Source organism: Python bivittatus, unplaced genomic scaffold (genome assembly GCF_059951505.1).
Source record: "Python bivittatus isolate LINGU-HERP-01145 unplaced genomic scaffold, Pbiv_v1 ctg000700_np1212, whole genome shotgun sequence".
Taxonomy (NCBI): Eukaryota; Metazoa; Chordata; class Lepidosauria; order Squamata; family Pythonidae; genus Python; species Python bivittatus.
In genome coordinates this window covers 44,770,287-44,793,209 of record NW_028277098.1, presented here as the reverse complement: position 1 = coordinate 44,793,209, position 22,923 = coordinate 44,770,287, and the positions used below count along the sequence as shown (strand labels likewise).

The window sequence follows — 22,923 nt, the reverse complement described above, 5'->3', positions numbered from 1 at the left end:
GTTTTTGAAGTTATTTTCAACAATACATTGTGTTTGTTCATTTTTGAAAGTTGCTGCAAGAAAACTAATGACTAATACAAATAAATACTGTTTTAGTAAAGATGCATGATTGCTTTAATGTGATATTTATTTGAATTATTGCAGGTATTCCTCAGGTTACGACCACTCATTCAGCAAATGTCACTGAACAAGGGGGACTTATGACTGTTCCTCGAAGTTGTGGCTGTCGCAGTGTCCCCATAGTCACGTGATCGCAATTTGGGCACTTGGCAACTGGCTCGCAATTACAATGGTTGCAGTATCCCACGGTCACTTGATTGCCATTTGTGACTTTCTCTGCTGGCTTCCCACAAGTAAAGTCAGTGGGGAAGCCAGCAGGAAGTCACAAGTCACTCCTGCAAGTTGCTCCTGCTCCTACCACTTTTTCACTTGCCACACTCTGTAGTGCTTGCCCACCGGTGCTCCATAGCACCTGCCTGTGCTCCATAGTGCCTGCCTGCAGCATCCGCCCATCTGCATTCTGTAGCACCTGCCCGTGGTGCCCACTGGTGGCGCCTGCTCACCCATGCCCCATAGTGCCTGCCTGCAGCTCTTGCCCACCAGCCTGCTTGCCTGGGACTCCATCTCTTCCCATGTTGCGGTCACATGAAGTCCTCACTTAACAACCCATGCTGTCCTGGGTTACAACAGCAACTAGAACTCTCAGGATTGCAGTTGCTAAGTGAAATGGTCACATGATGTTGCGCTTTATGACCGCATCGCTTAGTGGCAGAAATTCCGGTCCCAATTGCCATCTCGTAACCTGAGGACTACTTATATCATCATTATTTTATTAAATTTAGGTGACATCGGACTCAAAAATGATTCTGAATGACTCACAGTATTAAACAGATAACAAAATAAAAGCACAATATAATATGAATAAACAAGATGGCATCAGACACTAAATACATAATATGTACAAAGGGTCACCCAACAAGCAGGCAACCTCCACCAAAATGAAGGCCTGGGAGAATAGCTAAGTCTTCAAGGCTAGGTTTTCATGCCCATGAGTGAGAGCCACGTGGATCTTAGGAGGGGTCTTGTTCCAAAGGGCAGGGGTCACAACAGACAAGGCACACTTCCTGGGGTTTAATAGATGGTGTTGTGTAATTGAAGGGACCCAGAGTGTGCCAACTCTGCCAGCTTGTACTGTCCAGGCAGAAACTATGGGAGATAGGCGGTCCCCCAAATAAGTCTTTATGGATGATAACCAGCACCTTGAATTGCACCCAGAAGCATACTGGCAACCAGTGCAGCTTGTGAAGCAAAGATGTCACATGGATGTGCTGAGGCATGCCCATTACTGCCTACATTGCTGCATTTTGGACCAGTTGAAACTTCTTGAGTGATCTTCAAGGGCCACTTCACATACAGTGCATTGCAATAGTTGTGCTGTGAGGTGATTAGGGCATGAGTGACTGAAGAGCCTCCCAATCCAGAAAAGGTGCACCAGATGGAGCTGAGTAAAGGACTTTAAGAAAGAGCCGTAGGTCCAAGAAGACCCCCAGATTATGCACTACTCTTGAAGTGCAACCTCATTCAAGATTAAAGATGGAGAATCCTCAGATCTAGGGACCCCTAATATTTACAGCCATTCAGTCTTAGTAGGATGAAATCAAAGTCAGTTTCTCTCCATTCAGACCCACATAGCCACCAGGTGCTGGGATAGGACCTTGACAGCACAACTTAGCTGGCTCAGGGTTGAAAGATGATTGATTGATTGATTATTAAACTTACCTGTTTCCTGAGCCTGAATAATTGGGTATCATCAGCATATTCCTAGAATCATAGGGTTGGAAGGGACCTTGGAGGCTTTCTAGTCCAACCCCCTCCCCAAGGCAGAAGCCCTCATACCATCTCAGATAAGTGGTTGTCCAATCGTTTCTTGAAAACCTCCAGTGATGGAGCACCCACAACTCTGGGAGGCAAGCTGTTCCACTGCTTAATAGTTCTCACTGTCAGGAAATTCCTTATTTCCAGGTTGGATCTCCCTCTGACAAGCTTCTACCCATTGCTGCTTGTTCTACCCTCAGGTGCTATGGAGAATAAATCAACGCCCTCTTTCCTGTGGCAGCCCTTCAAGTATTGAACTATTATATCTCCCCTCAGTCTTTTCATTAAGCTAAGCATACCTAGTTCCTTTAGCTGTTCTTCATAGGATTTAGCCTCCAGACCCTTTATCTTTGTTGCTCTTCTCTGCACTCTTTCTAGGGCCTCAGTATCTTTTTTTGTATTATGGTAACCAGAACTGGATGCAGTATTCCAAATGTGGCCTCTCCAGTGCAGTGTAGAGCAGTATTATCACTTCCCTTAATCTTTCTGTTGATGCAGCCCAGGACTGCATTGGCTTTTTTGGCAGCTGCAGCACACTGCTGACTCATACTTAAGCGGTGGTTTACCAGGACACCTAGATCCCTCTCATAGGCACTACTGTTGAGGCAGGTACTGCCTATTCTGCACCTGTGCCTCTGTTTTTTCCTGCCTAAGCACAGGACTTTACTTTTCTCTCCACTGAACTGCATCTTGTTGGATGGGGCCCAATGCTCAAGTCTGTCAAGATCTTTCTGAATCTTGAATCTATCTTCTGAAGTGTTAGCAATTCCCCCCAGCTTTGTGTTATCCGCAAATTTGATGAGCGCCCCTTCAATCCCCTCATCTAGGTCCTTTATGAAGATGTTGAAGAGCACTGGGCCCAAGACAGAACCTTGAGATACCCTACTGCATACTTCCCTCTACGTAGATATGTGGTTCCATTAAGGACATTAAGGCCAGCCAACTGCAAATTCATCTGGTAGTGGTACTGTCTATCCCACATTGTTCTATATTACCAAGAAGTAGACTGTGGCCTACTTTATCAAATGCCTTACTAAAATCTAAGTATACTATATCCACAGCATTTTCTTGGTCCACTAATTTAGCCACTTTATCAAAGAAGGCAATAAGATTTGTTTGGCATGATCTATTCTTAAGAAACCCATGCTGACTTCTAGTAAACACCTTGTTCATTTCTAGATGCTCACAAACCTGCTGCTTGATTATCTTTTCCAGGATTTTCCCAGGTATTGATGTCAAGCTGATTTGTCTGTAGTTTCCTGGATCCACTTTCCCCCCCATTTTTAAAGATTGGAACCACATCAGCTCTTTTTCAGTCCTCTGGCAGTTCCCCCGTGCTCCAGGAGCTCTCAAAGATTTCATTCAGTGGTTCTGAGATCACATCTGCCAGCTCCTTCAGTAGCCTGGGGTATAAACCATCTGGTCCAGGAGACTTGAACTCGTTCAGAGCAGCTAGGTGTTCTCTAACCAATTCTTTACCTATTTTGACTTGCATTCCTCTTCTGTCTTCCATGGTTCTGATTTTGACAGGTTGGACTGTTTTTTTCCTTTTGTGACAGACGCAAAAAGGGAATTAAACAGTTTTGCTTTCTCCCTGCTGCCTGTCTCCTTCTTGCCATCTTCTCCTTCTAGGGGACCAATCATTTCCTTGACTTTCCTCTTGCTCCTTATATATCAAAAGAAACTTTTTTTTGTTATTTTTGGCATTTGTTGCAAGTCTTAGCTCATTCTGAGCCTTAGCCTTTCTGAATCCATCCTTGCAGATTTGGGCTATTTGCTGGTATTGTCTCTAGTTACAAGCCCCTCTTTCCATCTTTTATACTTATCCTTTTTGTCCTCAGCTTGACAGGGAGCTCTTTGTGCAACCACACTGGTTTTGTCAGATGTCTCTTGTTTTTCTTTCTCCATGATATGGTTTTTGTTTGGACCTTTATTATCTCACTTTTCAGAGTTTCCCAGCATCCTGAACTGTTTTTCCCTCTAGGATTTCCATCCATGGGATCCTTCCTGTTCTTTCTCTCAGTTTGTTGAAGTCAGATCTCTTAAATTCTAGAGCACTAATCTGACTTGTTCAGTTACCCTTGCCTGCATTATGGTGAATCCTAATATGACATGGTCACTCTCTCTCAAAGTTCCTACAACTTCCACTACCTCGGCCACTTAATCCCTATTAGTAAATATCAAGTCCAGTATAACTGACTCTCTAGTTTCCTCCTCTACCTTTTGGATGATAAAGTGGTCAACTAGGCACACCAGGAACCTGTTCAATCTCCTACTTGCTGCAGAGTTTGTTTCCCAGTTGATGTCAGGGTAGCTAAAGTCCCCCATTACTACAATGTTGTGTTTCCTGGACATCTCAGCTAACTGCTTTACAAAAAGTTCATCTATTTCCTCTGCTTGGTTGGGTGGTCTGTAGTACATACCGATAGCAATGTCATTTTCCCCCCTAATATTCACCTAAATACTTTCAAGAAGGTTTTCATCCTTGGTATCATGTATTTCTGTATAGGTGTAATTCTTTACATATAATGCAATTCCTCCTTTTCTGTTGGGTCTGTTTCTTTTGAACAAATTATATCCTTCTAGTAGTATATTCCAATCATAGGTTCCATCCCACCAAGTTTCAGTTATATGGACAATGTCATACCTGCCCTCGTACTAGGACTTCAAGTTCTCCCTGTTTGTTCCCCATACTTTGAGCACAGGCATCTGAGCCCTTTATGGCTGACCTTGTGTTTGCTTGCTGCATCTCCTGTTTTATACCTGAGTGCCCCTTCCTTCTCACCACTTCTTTCCTTGTTGACAAATTCTTTGACCTGGGGCTTATGCTTTGGGTTTGCTCCTAGAAATTGGCCTCCTTCCCCCTCCAGATTTAGTTTAAAACCCTTTGGATGGCCTGAGCGAGATGTCTTCCAAACATATTCTTCCCAATCCTTGTGAGATGGAGCCAGTCTCTTGCCAGAAGCCCATCTTGTAGTAGCGTCGTCCATGGTCCAGAAATCCAAAGTTTTCTTTACAGCACCATCCCTTGAGCCAGCAGTTTACCTCTGAAATCCTCCATTCCCTCATTGGATGTTGATTATCCATTGGAAGTATGGATGAAAACACTACCTGTACTCCTAACTCTTTTGCCTTCTGCCTAGCTCCTCACCCTGTGATATATTTTTTTTTCTGGCTCTTTTTTTGTTGTATCGTTTGTCCCAACATGAAAGAGGAAAAAGGGGTAATAATCAGTGGGCTTAATGAGTTTGGTAAGCCTCTCTGCCACATCTTTGATCTTTGCACCTGGGAGACAACATATTTCCTTGATAGCTTGTCTAGTCTGCAGATAGCTGATTCTGTTCCTCTGAGAAGTGAATATTGATGATACCAAATCCCGAAAAGCCATTGAAAATAATTATGTTCACAGCTAGCTTACATGCTGATTGTTTATTTTTATGTATCTATATTTTACTGAGTTGTAAATTCTAGATTTCTGTTGGTAAATGGAGTGATTATTATCATTACATGATTCCTTAGGAGTGCTAAATACTACAGATAAGATTATATGATCTTACAACTTTTTATTGGCGGACTTATTTTATTCCTTTATTTTATATTTAAATATTTTGTTTTTATAGCTGAAAATTGTAGTTTGTTCATTATTTTATATATAGGGGACACTGATACGTTGGAAAAATAGCAAGAAGACTTACGATGGCAATTGGGACTGGAATTTCTGTTGCTAAGCAGTGCAGTTGTAAAGCACAACTGCATCACTTAGTGGCGGCAATCCCTGCAGTCCTGGTTGCTGTTGTTAACTGAATCCCATGGTTGTTAGGTGAGGCAACTTTCTGCTGGCTATCCACAACCAAAGTAAATGGGGAAGCTGGCAGGAAGCTGCAAGTCCCAGGCGGGCAGGCAGGTAAGTGACTGCTGCTGGGTGAGGAAGGGAGCAACTGGGGGCATGGGGGTATGGGGGTGGTGCTGCAAGGGTGTGTGCAAGAGGTGCGGGTTGGGGAAGGTGCATGAGGGTGTGAGGGGATATGTGAGTAGCTGGTGTGGTATGAGCACAGGGGGGCTGGAGGAGGGTGCGTGGATGGGGGAGACTTACCCCAGCAACTTGTGATCTTCCCTGCCAGCTTCCCTGTTGACTTTCTGAGAAGCCAGCAGGGAAGGTTGCAAATGGCGATCAAGTGATTGCGGGGTTCTGCAACTGGATGTAAGTGCAAACCGGTTGCAAAGTGCCGAGATCGCAATCATGTGACTGTGGGGGTGCTGGGACAGTTGGAACTTCGAGGATGGTCATAACCACCATTCATTCAGCGCCATCATAACTTTGAATGGTCGCTGAATGAATGGTCATAGATCGAGGATTACTTGTATAAACATGAGGCAGTCATGAGTAAAATGCTTATTTTAGTAAGCGTTGTATATATGCGGTATCATATATATGCAATTATAAATCACTTTTAGGTTTAGAAAAAAATAACACATTTCAGAACTTTTGTGTCAGCTTTCCTGGAATGAACTCTGATTTGCACAAGTTATCATCTTAACATAGAAATAAATTAATTTTTCAACTTTATTACAAGTCAACAATATATTATTATAATATATTACATTTTAAAAATATTTTCTGGAAGAATACAATTGAATAAAGAGCTCATAAAGACAGTTCATTCAAGGTCAAGTCCATTCTCTGTCATGAAAGCTCTTGGAAGAGTTTGAGCCAATCAACTATCTCTTAATCCATCTTACCTTGTTGCTGTGGGGAAAATTTTTGTTAGAGTATTACTCAATCTGAAACCTATATAATGACTTTTTACACTTGTATTAAGCAATTTTGTTTTATGCTCTAGCACTTTCATATTAGAAAAAACTCAAGCATGCTTGTCTTGGAAATATAGATAGAGCATTCTGTCTGAATGATTTTAGTTATACATGACTTAAATATATTTTCTTAATTTACTTAAGGTTTTCTGTGCAGCGTGCTGTAGTCTGAAATGCAAGTTGCTATATATGGATAGAAAGGAAGCCAGAGTATGTGTAATTTGCCATTCGGTACTAATGAATGGTAAGTAATATAGTTGAAACAATATTCAAGTTCCACTAGTTTTGTGGTTAGTGGAGCCTTTCTAGCATATGAGTGGGGGTTGTTGTGCAGTCCAGTGTATTTTCATATTGGACATAATTTTAATAAAACTATTTTCAAAATGATACCTATAATAATTTAGTGCCTAGAATGCACTATTGAGGTACCACAGAACTTTCCAATTTCTGAAAATGACATGTAGCATAAAGGTTGGATATAAAGGTAGTGGTTAGTGTGTAATGTGTTGCCATGAAAAGATTTTTGTCAAAAGAGGTGAAAATGGCTGTGTATAAGAGCATGTTTCTATCCACTTTGTAGAAGTGAGAGTTGGGTGTGTCAGGAGAAACATGAAGGTAAGTTGAAAGATGTGTGAATGGCATACTTAAGAAGTGTGTATGGTAAAACAAGAAATATGATCAAAACTGAATGGGTATAGAATGAATTTGAATTGAATACAAAGGTAAGTGACCATGCAGATAGATGAATGAAGATCACATCACACACACACAAGAGAAAAAGCAAAAGTGAATGGGTTGAGAAGAAGGGGGAAGATTGAGAAAGTTGTGGTTGGATGAAGTTCCTCAGAAAGAAAGAGATGGGCAATAGAGGAAAATGTGTATAGACATAGTGGAAGCCAAGATGTTTTGCAAGGATGGGAAGGAATGGAGAGGTATATTAAATGATTGTGATTTCTCTCCTGCCTTTAATTTCTTTTGCTCACTATTTCTCATTCATTTTCTGGACTTTCTGTTACACTGCTTAACCAGAAAGGGAATAGTGCAATGGGTGCGTATTTTCTACAGCACTTGTCATGCAAGTAGATTGGATCCACATATTTACAGATCCAGTTGTCAGTTGTAGAAGCCTATTTTGACTTGCTAATGAAATATCTTCTACATTTATCAAGAATGAAAAATACTTATCACAAAGTACACATTCTGAAGCCCAGGTGCCACTATCTCTGCCCTCTGAATCTATAGCTGAAGTTCCTAGATCTTCTCAGATATTATTACTGAATTGTAAGTTCAAATAATGATAAAAAGAGAAAATTTTAAATGTGCACAGCATAATCATATTAACTTATTTCACCTACCCAAAGTGGGTGGAACCATAAATAGATTTAATTTAACAATTTAACTACATTTGAGATTAATTTAAGAAGTTAAAATAAAATCACACTTAAACTGACATCAGTAACTCATGCCCTGATGCCCATCTGATTGGATCACTGCAATGTGCTGTATGTAGGGCTGCCTTAGGAGATGAGTTGGAAGCTAGCTACAGCTGGTACTAAATGAGGCAGCCAAGCTTGTAAAGGAACAAGCTAAACACTGTTGAATTACACCTATATTAAGTTATATTGACTGCCAGTAGGATGTGAATTCTATTCAAAGTGCTAGTTGTTTCCTGTAACAATTAGCACAGTATTGGGTTACATCAGGCAATGCCGTGCCAGACCCAAATCTACTCATCCTAGAGAATGCCTGCTGAAATTTGAGGGACCTGGGGTAGAGGTGAAGTAGCACACCTTCTCTGTAGTAGTCTCCACTCTCTTGAATACTCTCTGTATATGGTCTCCATACTACCTAAAGTCAGTCCAAATTAAGTTTTTAGTCCCCTCCCACCTCAAGTTCCACTCCTCTGCTCTATTAGCTTCTGAATTTGTGGCTTCTCTGTTTAAGTATTGAAAAAAAATTGTGTAGCAGTCTTGACTACATAAGGACAAATTCAATCATAATTTCGCAAGCATTGTTTGAAAAATCTGGCAAAATTGCTGTTAAAAATCTGTAATTAGCAGCCTTGGCTGTGTAATCCTAGTTCCATAGTGATAATAGTTCCATAATCTGAAATAGCTAACTCTTCTAACTTAAAAACTTCCTTGCTTTGTTTGCCGTAACACAGTCTTTACTTGTTATGGCTAATGAATTCATTTTCTGTTGGGCTAACACTACCTCTGTATTTCTAATAAAAGGAAAATAATGACCTATTAAATGGAAATAATTTAATGGTTATTATTATTTGGTAACAGTTGCATTTTTTTGTATTTTTATCTTTTCTTAGCTCAAGCCTGGGAGAATATGCTGAGTGCCTCTAGTCAGAGCCCCAATCCTAACAATCCTGCTGAATACTGTTCTACCATTCCTCCCTTGCAGCAAGTCCAGGCTTCTGGAGTGCTGAACTCTCCACCACCTACTGTTATGGTACCAGTGGGAGTTTTAAAGCATCCAGGTACTGAAGGTATGGATCCTTGAAAAGTTATGCATCCCTGGTCAATCCTGTTATTTCCATCTGTTTGTGAACTAATTTGAATCACATCATAAGATTTAGCTTAGGCCAAAAATATCTGATTTCAAATTACTACTGGATTATGAGTTTTCTCAGCAAATAATTATACCTCTTCTTTAAACCACAAAATCTAGGTAATCAGTCATCTCATGGAGTTGAATAGTCATCTTACAGATATGTGAGTGATCATGAAAACATATCTGCATAATTTACCTGGAGTGTAGTTCAAAGTAATAACATGCATAGATTTGTTGGAATTGCACTTTACTTATTCCTGTGATGTTTGATTAATTGTGGTCTTGGAACATTTATAAATATTGTTCAAATTGCATTAGAAAAGGTGCTACTATATATTTCTGTATCATTGTTTTGTATATTAAAGGCATTTAGCTTCACTTCTCATGCATGTATTTCTTTCATAAAGCTAATCTCATCTTTCTCCGTAGTGGCTCAGCCTAGAGAACAAAGACGTGTTTGGTTTGCTGATGGCATCTTACCCAATGGTGAAGTTGCTGATGCAACCAAATTAACAGTGTCTGGAACAACTTCCACTGGAGCACTTGCAGTATCACATGATCCAAGCAAGCCTATAAGCAACAATACTTTGCCAGAAGAGGTGAATGATTGCCCTGGTTTATTATATAGTATATTGCACTATTCAAATGGCATGGGAAAGAATGCTTTAGATTTCCTTATATACAGCATAGAGCCAGTTTGGTGTAGTGGTTAAGGCACCAGGCTAGAAACCTAATTCCAAAGGGCTAGTCCCAAAGGGAGCAAAGATTCACCCAAAAAACCCAAAACAAAAACAACCCAGCATAGTTAATAGTATATAACAATGGCTGGATAAAGAAATGCCCTTCCTCAAACAGGGAGACTTCTTCCATAAAAGTTGAGGAATACTTGAGCAGCATGGGAGATGACAACAACAACAATAGTAATAATAATAATAAAAAACATGTATGCTGCCTGACTCCTAACAACTCTGGGTGGCTCACAACAATTAAAGAAAGAAATTACAATCAAATTAATAAAACATAAAAGATAATAGTAAAAGATGGCAAGTATGATGAAGCGAGGGGTCTCTCCCTCACCAAAGGCCTGGATGAAGAACCATGTCTTCGTGGCTCTTCTAAACAACAGCAGAGTGGAGGCCATCTGGATCTTGGGGGAAGGGTAGACCCTGCCACAGAGAAGTTGCGTTTCCAGGGTCCTTATGATGACATTGTTTAATCGAAGGAACCCAGAGCACGCCAACACTGCAGGATTGAATCAGCTGGGCAGATCTTATGGGAGACAAGTGGTCCCTCAAGTAACCAGGCCTTAGGCCATGTAGAACTTTATAGGTAACAACTGGCACCTTAAATCCAGCACCCAGAAGTAAATCAGCAACCAGTGCAGCTCACAAAGCAGAGGTCTTAACATGGGCATACTGAGGCATGCCCATTACTGTTCATGCAGCTGTATTCTGGAATAGTTGAAGTTTTTGGGTGGTCTTCAAGGGTAGTCCCATGTAGAGTATGTTGCAGTAGTCTAACCGTGAGGTGACTAGGGCATGCGTGACTGTCTGAAGGGCTCCCTGATCTAGGAAAGGGCAAAACTGGTGCACCAGATGGAGTTGTGCGAAGGCCTTCCTGGCCACAGCTGATACCTGCTTGTCAAGTAGGAGCTATGAGTCCCAGAAGACCTCCAGATTGCAGACCAACCTTGAAGGGGGAAGTGCTACCCCATCCATGGTTAAAGATGGAATATCCCCAGATGTGGGTGGCCCAGACACCTGCAGCCATTTGGTATTGGTAGGGTTGAGTCATATGGGACTGAGAAATTAATGAAAATGACCTCCATTCTTCCAGCATAACAATCATGGAAGCTCTAAATTGTGTTTTGTATATATCGAAAAAATGAATTGTATTTGTATCCATGTATAAGGAAGATTCTATCAGATTATAGATATATAAGAATACTAGTTGTCTTGGTCCTCTTACTTAAGATCTTACTGTTGTATTTGTATCTTATGTTTGTAAAGAAGAAATGAATGTAATGTAATGAATGTTTGTAATGAAGATTAGATTAAGTTTTACTTAATTTAAATTATTGGATTTAGACACCTCCAAATTCCAACCAACTCTGGGCAGTGTATAATAAAACCAACAGAATAACAACAGAATACTGTAATTATAAAAGAATAAGCGACAAAAAATGATGGTGGATCTGGTTAACCATATCCACACACAATCTGGCAGGGGCCCCAAGAACCCTAACCCAAGGCCTGGGAGAATAGTCAGGTCTTTAAGGCTTTCCAGAATGCCAGCAAAGTGGGAGCTACGTGGATATCAAGGTGAATCTTGTTCCAGAGGGAAAGCACCCTGATAGAGGCGGCATGAATCTGGGCCCCTGATAGATGACATTGTTTAATTGAAGGGACTTGAAGTGCACCAACTCTGTCAGATTGAACTGACTGGGCTGATGCCATGGGAGAAAAGAGCCCTTGAGTAACCAGGCCATATGACATTTAGGGCTTTATAGGTCATGACCAGCACCTTGAATTGCACCTGGAAGCATACAGGTAACCAGTGCAGCTTGCTGGCAGAGCTGTCACATGGGCATACTAAGGCATGCTCATTACTGCCTGTGCCTTGCATTCTGGACCAGTTGAAGTTTCTGAGTGGTCTTCAAGGGCAGCACCATGAGAGCACATTGCAATAGTCATGCCATGAAGTGACTAGGGTTTGAGTAACTGTACATTTACTTGTTCATTTACATAATGTTGTTTGTTATATCTTGTAGACTGAAAACACACTTGTATTTTCAAGAAATATAACTCAGGTTGGAAGTCCAGTTGGCAGTGCAATGAATCTTATTCCAGAAGATGGGCTTCCTCCAATTCTCATCTCTACTGGGGTAAAAGGAGGTGAGTGATGAATGCTAGCATGTAAATGAAAAATACAATATTATATAGAATGGGTTTATTATTTCTACTTTCTTCAGCCTCAGATTGTCTTTTAACTAGTGGTGGATAAGGGTATGCATAATGAGGTGTTATTATTTTCTTGTACACAAGTGGGAATTCTGTGGTAGCACTATATTTGTTAATGTACCAGAAATGGAGAATACGGAAATGTTCATTTAGTATACAAAATAAGACAATTGCAAAAAAAGGATTTCTTAGTATAGTTAATCAGTATAGTATCAATTTCTGTGACAATTTGTAGAACATGTGGATAATCTATTTATGTTTGCCATGTCAATGTTGTAAGATAGTTTAAAATTAAAACTAATAATGTGATAATAAAACTGTTAAAAGTAAATATTTAAAATCCCAAGCATACATGCATACACATACCCACATTATCCTTTCCACAGGTATCTTTAAAGTCACCATAGTTGATACCTCATGAATACCAGGTGGGAGAATATTCTCATAGAGAAGGCCCACTTCTGCATGATCACCAGTTGACAATGTCCAGGTCATAATATAATCAGGAAGCCCTTCTGAAGAGATTTTCGTGATCACCTAGGTATATAATAAAGAGAATTACTCCAGGTACAGGTAGTCCTTGAGCTACAACTGCAGTTGGGACTGGGATTGCCATTACTAAGCGATGCGGTCATAAAGCATGATGTCACATGACCACATCACTTAGTGATGGCAATCCAGGCAGTCCTGGTTGTCATTGTAACCCAAAATTCACAGGATGTTAAGCGAGAAGCAGAGGGAGTCCCACGTATTGAGCGCGGGGATGCTGGATGGGGGTAGGGGAGCCCTGGCACAGGCCACGTGCAAGTTGGGGGAGGGGGTACTTGGTGCGGTGCAAGCTCAGAAAGGCCGGGGAATGAGGCACAGGGTGCATGTGATTGCAGGGAGGCTGGGGAAAGAGGGCACGGGTTGCATGAGTACTTGTGTGCAAATGCAGGGTATGTGCGATTGCAGGGAGGCCATGGGAGGAGGTGTGGGGTGTGTGCGAGCAAAGGGGAGAAAGAGGGCACGGTGTATGTGCGCGAAAAAATGGGGGGGGAGACTTACCCCAGCAACTTGCAACCTTCCTTGCCAGCTTCCCATTAACTTTGGTTGGGGGAAGCTGGCAGGGAAAGGTGCAAATGGCGATCATGTGACCATGGGACAGTCACATGATGTCACGCTTTATGACCATGTCATTTAACAATGGAAATTCTGATCCCAATTGCCATGGTTAAATGAGGACTACCTGTATAAGTCAGTAATGTGAAATTGATTGCTTGATTGCTTGATTATGTACCATCAAGTCATTTTCGACTCCTAGCAACCACATAGATAGATCCTCTCCATGACAATCTATCCTTAACCTGTTTCAAGTCTCCTACTCAGTGCCACTGTAACTGAGTCCAGCCACCTTGCTGCTGGTCGTCCTCTTCTCTTTCCTTCCATCTTTCCTAACAGAGCCTTTTCCAGAGAGCTGGGTCCTTGCATAATGTATCTGAAGTAGGATAATTTGAGCATGGTCATTTGTGCCTCGAGTGAGAACTCTGGATTGATTTATTTGATGATCCATCAATTTATTTTCTTGGCTGTCCTAGTATTCTCAGGAGTCTTCTCCAATACCAAAGTTCAAAGGCAACAATACTTTTCCTATCCTGCTTCTTTAAAGTCTAACTTTCACTTCCATACAGTGTCACAGGGAATACCATGGCTTGCATGATTCTGATCCTAGGAAGGTATAGACACATCATGGCATTTGAATATATTTTTCAAGGCCTTCATGGCTGCCCTACTGAGTGCTAGTCTGTGGTGTATTTCTTAACTGCTTGTTCCTTTATTGTTGATGGTTGATCCCAAAAGGCAGAAACTATCCACCACTTCAATATCAATGTGATATGGCTAATATAAAGTAAATGCAATTTTAGGCTGCATCAACAGAAGTACAGTTTCCAAATTATGGGAAATAATCCTCTTAATTCTGCCTTGGTCAGACCTCATTTTGAGTTCCAGCTTGTGCACCATACTTTTAAGGATTGAGAAAAATTGGAACTCCTTAAGATAGTGTGATAAGGATGATTAGGGAATTAAAAACTAAATCCTGTGGGAAGAGATTAAATTAATTAGGATTCTTTAGCCTTGAGAAGACCTGAGGGCATAGGTTCTAGGAAGGGGGCAAGAAGGGACCAAGTGATAAACATGCATAATGATGTAATGATACAAACCCTGTGCTTTAGATACTTGTATTGGATGTCAGGATACAAAGTATGTAAGGGCAGATTTTGCAGATGCTCATGAGGGAGGATGAGTATGATAGCACTGTTCAACTACTTGTTCTTTATTGTCCTTGAATGCAAGACTTGATATAATGGTCTTGTTTACAAAAAGGCAGATTTCAGTTGAATGTTGGGAAGAAACTCCAAATGACCTTGTTCAGGCAGAAGCTGGATAGACATTTGTTAAGATGCTTTAATTTGGATTCCTCACCCCCCACCCTGAGCAGGAGATTGAATTTGATAGCCTAAATCGCTATTTCTAATGCTATGATTCTAATATAATAGATATTCTTGTACATAAGATCTTGTACATTTTGCAGTGTTTCTGGTAAACAACACATAATCTTTCTTTGTCTTAGATTATACTGTAGAAGAAAAACCATCTCACATATCAGTGATGCAACAGCTGGAAGATGGTGGTCCTGATCCTCTTGTATTTGTTCTAAATGCAAATTTATTGTCCATGGTTAAAATTGTGAATTGTAAGTCCCAGTTATTTCAAGTAGATAGCAAATATATAATGCATTAAGTACACATTTTCTCTGTTGTTAGATTTCTGTTAGCAAACAATTATTCTTCAGTAATGGTGGGCTGGTTCTTAGTAGCTACTGTTTGCCAAAGCCAGAACAAGTTTGTAAGGTTTTTTGGGGGAGGGTGTGGGTAGGGGACACATTCAGAAATTTTAAAAGTCTGCTTATATCGGTACTATTGATTTTTTGACTCAAGAATATGATAATAAAATAGAGAAGAATCTCCATTTAATAATTCTGAATAACAATGAATTTGTTAAAATTATACTTCTATCATAGGTTACATGTGCAACTGGATAGCATGCTTAATTTAAAATTTCACATAATTTTTAACAACTGCTGCAGAAGATGCCAGATTGGATCAGAAATGTGATATTATGTAGCACTTTGCAAGTTTCTGTTTAATTAGAAAAGTAGCAGTGGGAAGAAGAGTTAAATGCATTTAGGTATTATTAATTGTGGTGGTGGTGGTGGTGGTGTTTATTTTTTGTTTTTATTATACATTGCTCAAAGTCTTAATTGATTGGGGTGATTCATAAATACTGTAAATAAATAAATTCCTGACCATCTAGTGCAGTGTTCCTAATCCATATACACACCTCTTATGGATAATGCCTATAAAATATCTATTTTGACAAACAAACAGCATTCTGTAGTATCTGTACTAACTTAATATTTCAAAATCATTATATGTTCTTTTTTGCAGATGTGAACAGGAAATGCTGGTGCTTTACTACAAAGGGAATGCATGCAGTAGGCCAGTCAGAAATAGTAATTCTTCTCCAATGTTTACCTGATGAAAAATGCTTACCTAAGGATATTTTTAACCACTTTGTGCAACTTTATCAAGATGCCTTGGCAGGTAAGAGAATTGCCCATTTAAAAACTATGATGATTGATGGCACCTTTCTTAAATTGTTAAATAGGCCTTTTGGGGTTCTGAGTACATTTGGAATATTATGGAAATATTTGAGATGGTTGGGAGGATCCACCTTGAAATAATTGCCATAGGGTATGTCCATTCACAAACTAGGTGGAGCCATTTTATTATATTATGAAACAGTTTCTCCCATTCTTTACTTCCATTATTCCATTGTTTACTACATGCAAGAAAGTAGTTAATAACTGGGGCAGCATGTAGCTGCTTAACAAGGCATTCAGTTAAATTTATTTAATTTAATTTAATTTAATTTAATTTATTAATTTATTTATTTATTTATTTAAATTAAATTAAATTAAAATTAAATTCAGATTTCTTAGTAAGATTAGCTTTCTTCTAAGATTGGTAATATAGTCAAAGTGCTGGCTCATAGGTGAACAAAATCCTCCTGTGGATTAGCATTTGCATCTTGAGTACTTGCAGAAAACTCCAGTGTCATACATCCATGCCAGTGTTTTTCCTGCTGGCAGTATACCTGAAAGAAGTAATTCCACAAGCATATAAAGGGAAACATAAAGACAAACTTGGACACAAAGTTCATTGATCCTGAGCTGGCATTCTCTGTCATGGATCTCCTCAGTATTTCCCAAGATACAGAATTATTCTGCCAGTTAAGCAAAGTGCTTCTCACTTGTGATATTGCATAATTTATAGCCTCACCATTATTTGTTTTTGAATACTCTCTTTTGGGCACATTGTTCTGTAATGTGAGAAACAGTACTTTGAGGCTGAATAATTTGTAATAGCCAAATTTTACTTGGTTAGGGTTTGGTATTTTACATTTCTCTAGTTCATACAAATAATTTAGATGATGAATTACATGTTGAATAGCAAAAATTATTCTTGCTTTGTGAGTGGATGATTCATGATTCATAACCTACTACATCCATTCCTTCAGTAGTCCACAAAGCATACTTAATATGTGACTTGTTTCTATTGTGACATTACAAGCAGTTGAGAAGGAAAAGGAAGCACTAAATTTACAGAGTTTATCACAAACAGTTTATTATCTGGCATAGATGCAGTGAATCAAATTATTGTGTCATAACAGTTTTACATATACAGAAAATTTGCTTGGAATAAAAATATTGTGCATAATTATGTATAATTCTCAATGGTTTGAAGGAAGATAGGGTTGATAAAGGATTTTCACTATAACAAAAGAAATTTTTTCAGCAGGATTTAGGCTACTTTATGATCACTGCTGTTAGAATATTATACCACATGTGTTTGCAGCTTTATTCCTGTAAAAGTTGGGTATTTTCTACAGCCAACTCTAGCATTACTCAAAGTGAAAGAAAGGCCTCAAGTGTCAAATGTTGGTGGGGCAGAGCCTACTGATTATTCCTCTTAAACTTTCCTGATGTTCCCACTGTTGAAGGACATACCTGATTATATCACATGGACTGTTGTCAGCATCCTAAGCTAGCCCACTGACTCTCTTGTGGTAAGGGACCCTATCCTAATGCGAATGTTGAAATGAGATTCCTCTGACAGTCCAGCTGGCTTCCCTATGTGAAACAAGGAGGGAGTGTCATTTGTTCAACATCTAAGTAGGCATAATCATCATTGATAGTTGGATTTTAGGGTTTGCCAAGCCACAGTGCATAATGGAAGTTATGTGCATATCTATTCCAGGTATAATATGGATTTAAAGTTGTCCCATGCAGGGTCTTAGTTTTTTTTTCTCATTTAACATTTTTTAGAATTCCGGGTTCTATATTGGAATTTCTTAAGTTCCAGTTTTGGGCTCTAAACTGGAAATAAGAGAACCCATTAAACAAATGCTTTCTTAACAGAAACATGCTACCAAATAATAGAAATGATTTGCCTTATTTGCTTTTTTTTTTTGCAGTATGTATATCTTGAGACAAATGTTTAAAACTGTCAGTGTAGCAGCTCAGATATGGTATCCAGATGTGTATATTTGGGTGTATGAATTGATAGTGGGACATAAGATGATCTTTTTCTGAAATGTTACTCCAAAGGGAATGCAAGCAATGGCTTACTGGAGTTAAGATGGGAAGTAAGAAATCATTTAACTTTGTTTCATAGTCAGGGTTGTGAGATTTAATAAATTACATACATACATACATACATACATACATACATGCATACATGCATTTTTATTTTTTTTTTGTCTGCACTCAGTCATTGCTGACCCTGCAGTGACTGCTTGGACAAGTCCTTGCAGTTTTCAAGGCAATTGTTTTTCGGAAGTGGTTTTCCAGAGCCTCCTTCCTAGAGCAGAGCCCAGCTGGTGAGCGCAGGAGGCGGGGTTTCCCTTGCTTTGCGCCCTTTTCGGGCACGCACGGTTTTTTCGTGCTTACCGGCAACTGCTCCCAACTCCTTTTTGCAAGGCGCTGCCAGCATTTTTCCTCCCACCGGAGTGAGAGTACCCATTTATCTACTCACGTGAGTTTTCGACCTGTTGGGTTGACAGGAACTGGGGAGGAAACAGGAGCTCACCCTGTTTAACGCGAAGGCTGGACTCGAACCGCTGAAGCGTCGACCAGTTCTGGCCGGCAACTTTCAGCGTCATTAAGCCGCTGCGCCACCGCGTCCCCCATATGCATACATACATATTTAAACTGTGTGTGTGTTGATAGGGTTGTTTGAACTTGATAAAATATACAGTCAGGACCAGAAATATTGGAAGAAGGATAACTGTTTTGGCATTTGGCCTCTGTACACCACCACATTGAAGTTGAAAGGAAACACACCCAGATGGGAGTGAAGTCAGGACTTTCAGCTGTAATTCAAGGGGTTTGACAAAAGTGGGGCACTAACCATTCAGGAAGTACAGCCAGTGGCATTTTCATCCAGGTAATAAAGGCGATCCTTATGTTTGTCATGATGTTGGTTTGTTCCATTACTTATGAGCCACCAACGATGGAGGTGCGTGTATGCCACTAGCCATACTTCCTGAATGGTTAGTGCCCCACTTTTGTCAAACCCTTTGAATTACAGCTGAAAGTCCTGACTTCGCTCCTATCTGGGTGTGTTTCCTTTCAACTTCAGTGTGGTGGTATACAGAGGCCAAATGCCAAAACAGTTATCCTTGTTCCAATATTTCTGGTCCTGACTGTATGATGCATTTCAGAATAGTGCCAGCCTGCATTCTATTTGAGTTGCCATTTGGCTCTGTTGAAGGTTAGTTCCTGCCTTGAAACCAGTTGACTCTGGATGCTTTTTGACAGGAGGGGGCACTATTTAAGAGTGGAGATGAGGAAGATCATCTTTCTTTTTGTTTATTACTGGCACTATAGTGCAGGGATTTTTTTCTGACAGCTTTTTACAAGGATTTGGAGGCATCGTTGGTGTATACAGCTGGAGTGGTTAGAAGTAGATACAACATACAGTGCTTCCTAAATGGTCTGAGGGAATCACTTTAGATTGGTGACAGGCATGCTTGCAGTATAGCCAAGCTTTCCTTCACTGTCTACTGTACCAAACTACAGTAAGCTGTAACCAGCTAAAACTTTATTTATGTATTTTATTTTTAGTTCACTGCAGTGAGTTGACTCTCATTAATATCTTAAAACCAGCTGGGTGGCAGTGCCTAGCCAATCTTGTTTGAAGTCAAAAGCTAAGGTGTGTTGGGCCTGGGAGGCTATCAGGGATACAGGCAAGTTTGGGAAGTTGAAAAAGAATCCCAAAAGAAGGCAGTGGCCTTTATTCTCTGTTTTAATGTAAGGGATAACTCTCAGAAATTACTTCAGTTTCAAAATATACTGCAGTATGTGGAAGTTCTTGCTTTCCAGCTTATTAAGTGTCTGGCTAGACTTGTATGTTAATGTGTTGTTGCAAGTAATAATTAAGGGATGATGACTAAAGCAGAAGATCTTGACAAGTTTAATGAATTTATTAATAATCTACACATATATAATCCATACTATTTTATTTTTCTACTTTCCCTAAATATTAAGAGGCCCAGGTTCCATTTTCAGCTGTAAGTCTTCTAAATAAATTAATAGCCTTCCTGGAGTAATATTGTTTTGGAATACAAGTGAGATGTTAAATATTGCAATGGTTTTCGATATTAAAAACTTCATATATATGAAAAATTACCAATCATAAAATTTGCCTTCCTAGTGATGAGTTTTAGGTATAGAGAACCTAGTAACTTAACAGAAAATTCAAATGTATTTCGCTGAAATGTATTCTAAAGGAGAAAGAATATGCCATATGCTTTTAAAGGGATTTGGATTAGTTCTCTAACTGGAAGATTAGCTAACTAGAAATATTTGTGAAGTTTTAGAAGAAGCATTATAAAGAAATACTAGTTCCTTGTGAAAAAATGGCTTTTAAAAATAAATTGAAAAGCTTAAAGGGTGGTTTATTTCTTACATTTTCTTCATTAAATCAGCTCAATAAACGATTCATTTTAAATATGCATACTAATAAGATGCTTACATATGCACAGTTGAATACTATGTTCATGCATTCACTGACTGACTTACTCTGTTAGGCCAGGAGGATAAAACTTTAATTCATTATTATTCCCTTGCAAGTCTGTTTTAGAGTGTATGTCTAAAATTCAAGTATGAGTTTACATTGTAAATATTTCATTAATTGTTGAAAACGGTGAAGGAAAAATTTAAATTATTATATGCAGAAATTTTCTAAATCAGGTTTGAAAAATAAAGCACTATTATTAATTGGATAAAAGGACTGCTTTCTTTTTGCTGTAGTTTGTTGTTAATTGGAATTTAGTATTAGTATGCTTTAACATTAAATAATTAGTTTTACTAATGATTACTTACTGAATAAGGGCTATATGCAATTTTCAGTTTAAGTTTTGATGGTACATTACCGCTAAAATAACTGTACTTTTGGTTTTGTAGGTAATGTTGTGGGCAACCTAGGACACTCATTTTTCAGTCAGAATTTCCTTAGTAGTAAGGAGCATGGTGGTTTCTTATATGTTACACCTGCGTATCAGTCACTGCAGGACTTGGTGCTTCCCACCCCACCATATTTATTTGGGATTCTTATCCAGAAATGGGAGACTCCTTGGGCTAAAGTCTTTCCAATCCGACTGATGCTAAGGCTCGGAGCTGAATACAGATGTAAGTCCTGTTTTTTTATTAGAAATATAGATATGTTTTATGCTACTTTGGGAGAACAACATCTACGGAATGGCAGAGAGAAGAACTTTAACTGGACTTGACTCTTTTTTGGGTGATAACATTGTTAGCTTTGTATCCTGGCTCTATTCCATGAATGGAACAAAAGTTTCTTCTGTTCACATAAAGGGATCGTTTGGAGTGCATTAATCATCACATGATGAAAGCTCTTATTCATGGACCAAATTGTTGTGATCCAAATTGATATTTTTAGGCAGCTTTAAAATGGGATTCTGCTGGCTAAAGTTATTTGTAATTTGACTTCCATTTGACTATGGGAGACAAAAATAATGTATAAACAAACATTGAAAATGTATTCTTAAAATAACGAGCCTGAACAAATCAATCATTTCATGGTAAATGGAAATAAAACTTAGAGGTAGAATATCCCCTCATATTACAGCTGGAATTTAGATTTTAGAAACTTGAAAAAAAGAGCTCAGAGACCTATGGACATGATTGTGAGAACTGTTATAAAGCAACACTGAGATGGTTATTACTAAGATAAAATATTATCTACCCGCTTGTTGAAGATGTCAGTAAAAAAGGGTCTTATAAATGTTGCAAAAGTCAATAAGTAAGCATAGAAATTGGTCATGTAATAACAAGTATATTAACATTAAAATTCATTTGATACAGTATTATTTGTAAAATTATATGAATGCATAAAATACTAATGTATTTACTGACATATATTTATATGATAAAAATGTATGTTTCCTACTGAGTCAGTAAAAAATAAAATTGGAATTTGTTCTATTTCAATATTGCATACTGGCTTTTAGCCAATGCCATGGAGGCACTCCTGAAATCTGATCCAGATAATTTCCCAGTGCTCTGGAGCAGATTTGGGGAAGTACAAGGGATCTGTCATGGGATGGGTAATCAGTCCATTGCATAGTTGTGTCCATTTTGCTTTAAAAACACAGATCTGGTTCCAGCATCAAATTAAGCCATGATCTATTTGCATACATTCTATGAATTAAGCCACTGTGGTTTGTACGTTGTGTTTTATGGCTTAGTTTGATGTCTGAATCCACCAAATTGTAATTTATTCAGCAAAACAGCATAAAGCAAATAATAGGTTAATCATTAAATCTTAATGTACTATATGAATGTAGTTTCTGGTTTTTTTTCTTTTTGGTTTGAATCTAATAACTTTAATGTTTCTTTCATTAAAAATCTTTTAAGTTTTAAATAAGATTGCATTTTTTTACTCTGTGTATGTATGTTTATAAAAATTATAACAAGACATTCAATTATAGAGCTGACTATATTAACAGCTTATTTCTTAATGAATACAGGGTTGAGACAATTGGCACATTTTTTTCAAACCTCTGTTTCAGTGTTTCTTTTATGGGTGTACTTATTTAAGAGGCAAATGAAACTTAAGCCAACTTTATAATTACAGTGGGGCAAAAAAGTATTTAGTCAGCCACCAATTGTGCAAGTTCTCCCACTTAAAAAGATGAGAGAGGCCTGTAATTTGCATCATAGGTATACCTCAACTATGAGAGACAAAATGGGGGGAAAAAATCCAGAAAATCACATTGTCTGATTTTTAAAGAATTTATTTGCAAATCATGGTGGAAAATAAGTATTTGGTCAATATCAAAAGTTCATCTCAATACTTTGTTATATATCCTTTGTTGGCAATGACAGAGGTCAAACGTTTTCTGTAAGTCTTCACAAGGTTTTCACACACTGTTGCTGGTATTTTGGCCCATTCCTCCATGCAGATCTCCTCTAGAGCAGTGATGTTTTGGGGCTGCCGCAGGGCAACAGGGACTTTCAACTCCCTCCAAAGGTTTTCCATGAGGTTGAGATCTGGAGACTGGCTAGGCCACTCCAGGACCTTGA

The 22,923-nt window shown here is 38.9% G+C and overlaps 1 protein-coding gene across 7 annotated transcripts in view; it reads left to right on the top strand.

Moving 5' to 3' along the window:
* Positions 1-22,923, top strand: part of ZFYVE9 (zinc finger FYVE-type containing 9) — a 65,526-nt gene that overhangs the window by 29,548 nt on the left and 13,055 nt on the right. For all 7 annotated transcript variants that reach the window (XM_088154594.1, XM_007432953.3, XM_088154592.1 and 4 more), the window contains 7 exons: positions 6,832-6,931; positions 9,011-9,187; positions 9,682-9,851; positions 12,023-12,146; positions 14,824-14,946; positions 15,701-15,856; positions 20,782-21,006. In XM_088154594.1, the coding sequence (XP_088010720.1) occupies positions 6,832-6,931; positions 9,011-9,187; positions 9,682-9,851; positions 12,023-12,146; positions 14,824-14,946; positions 15,701-15,856; positions 20,782-21,006 (1,075 nt within the window). The remainder of the gene's footprint in view (positions 1-6,831; positions 6,932-9,010; positions 9,188-9,681; positions 9,852-12,022; positions 12,147-14,823; positions 14,947-15,700; positions 15,857-20,781; positions 21,007-22,923) is intronic.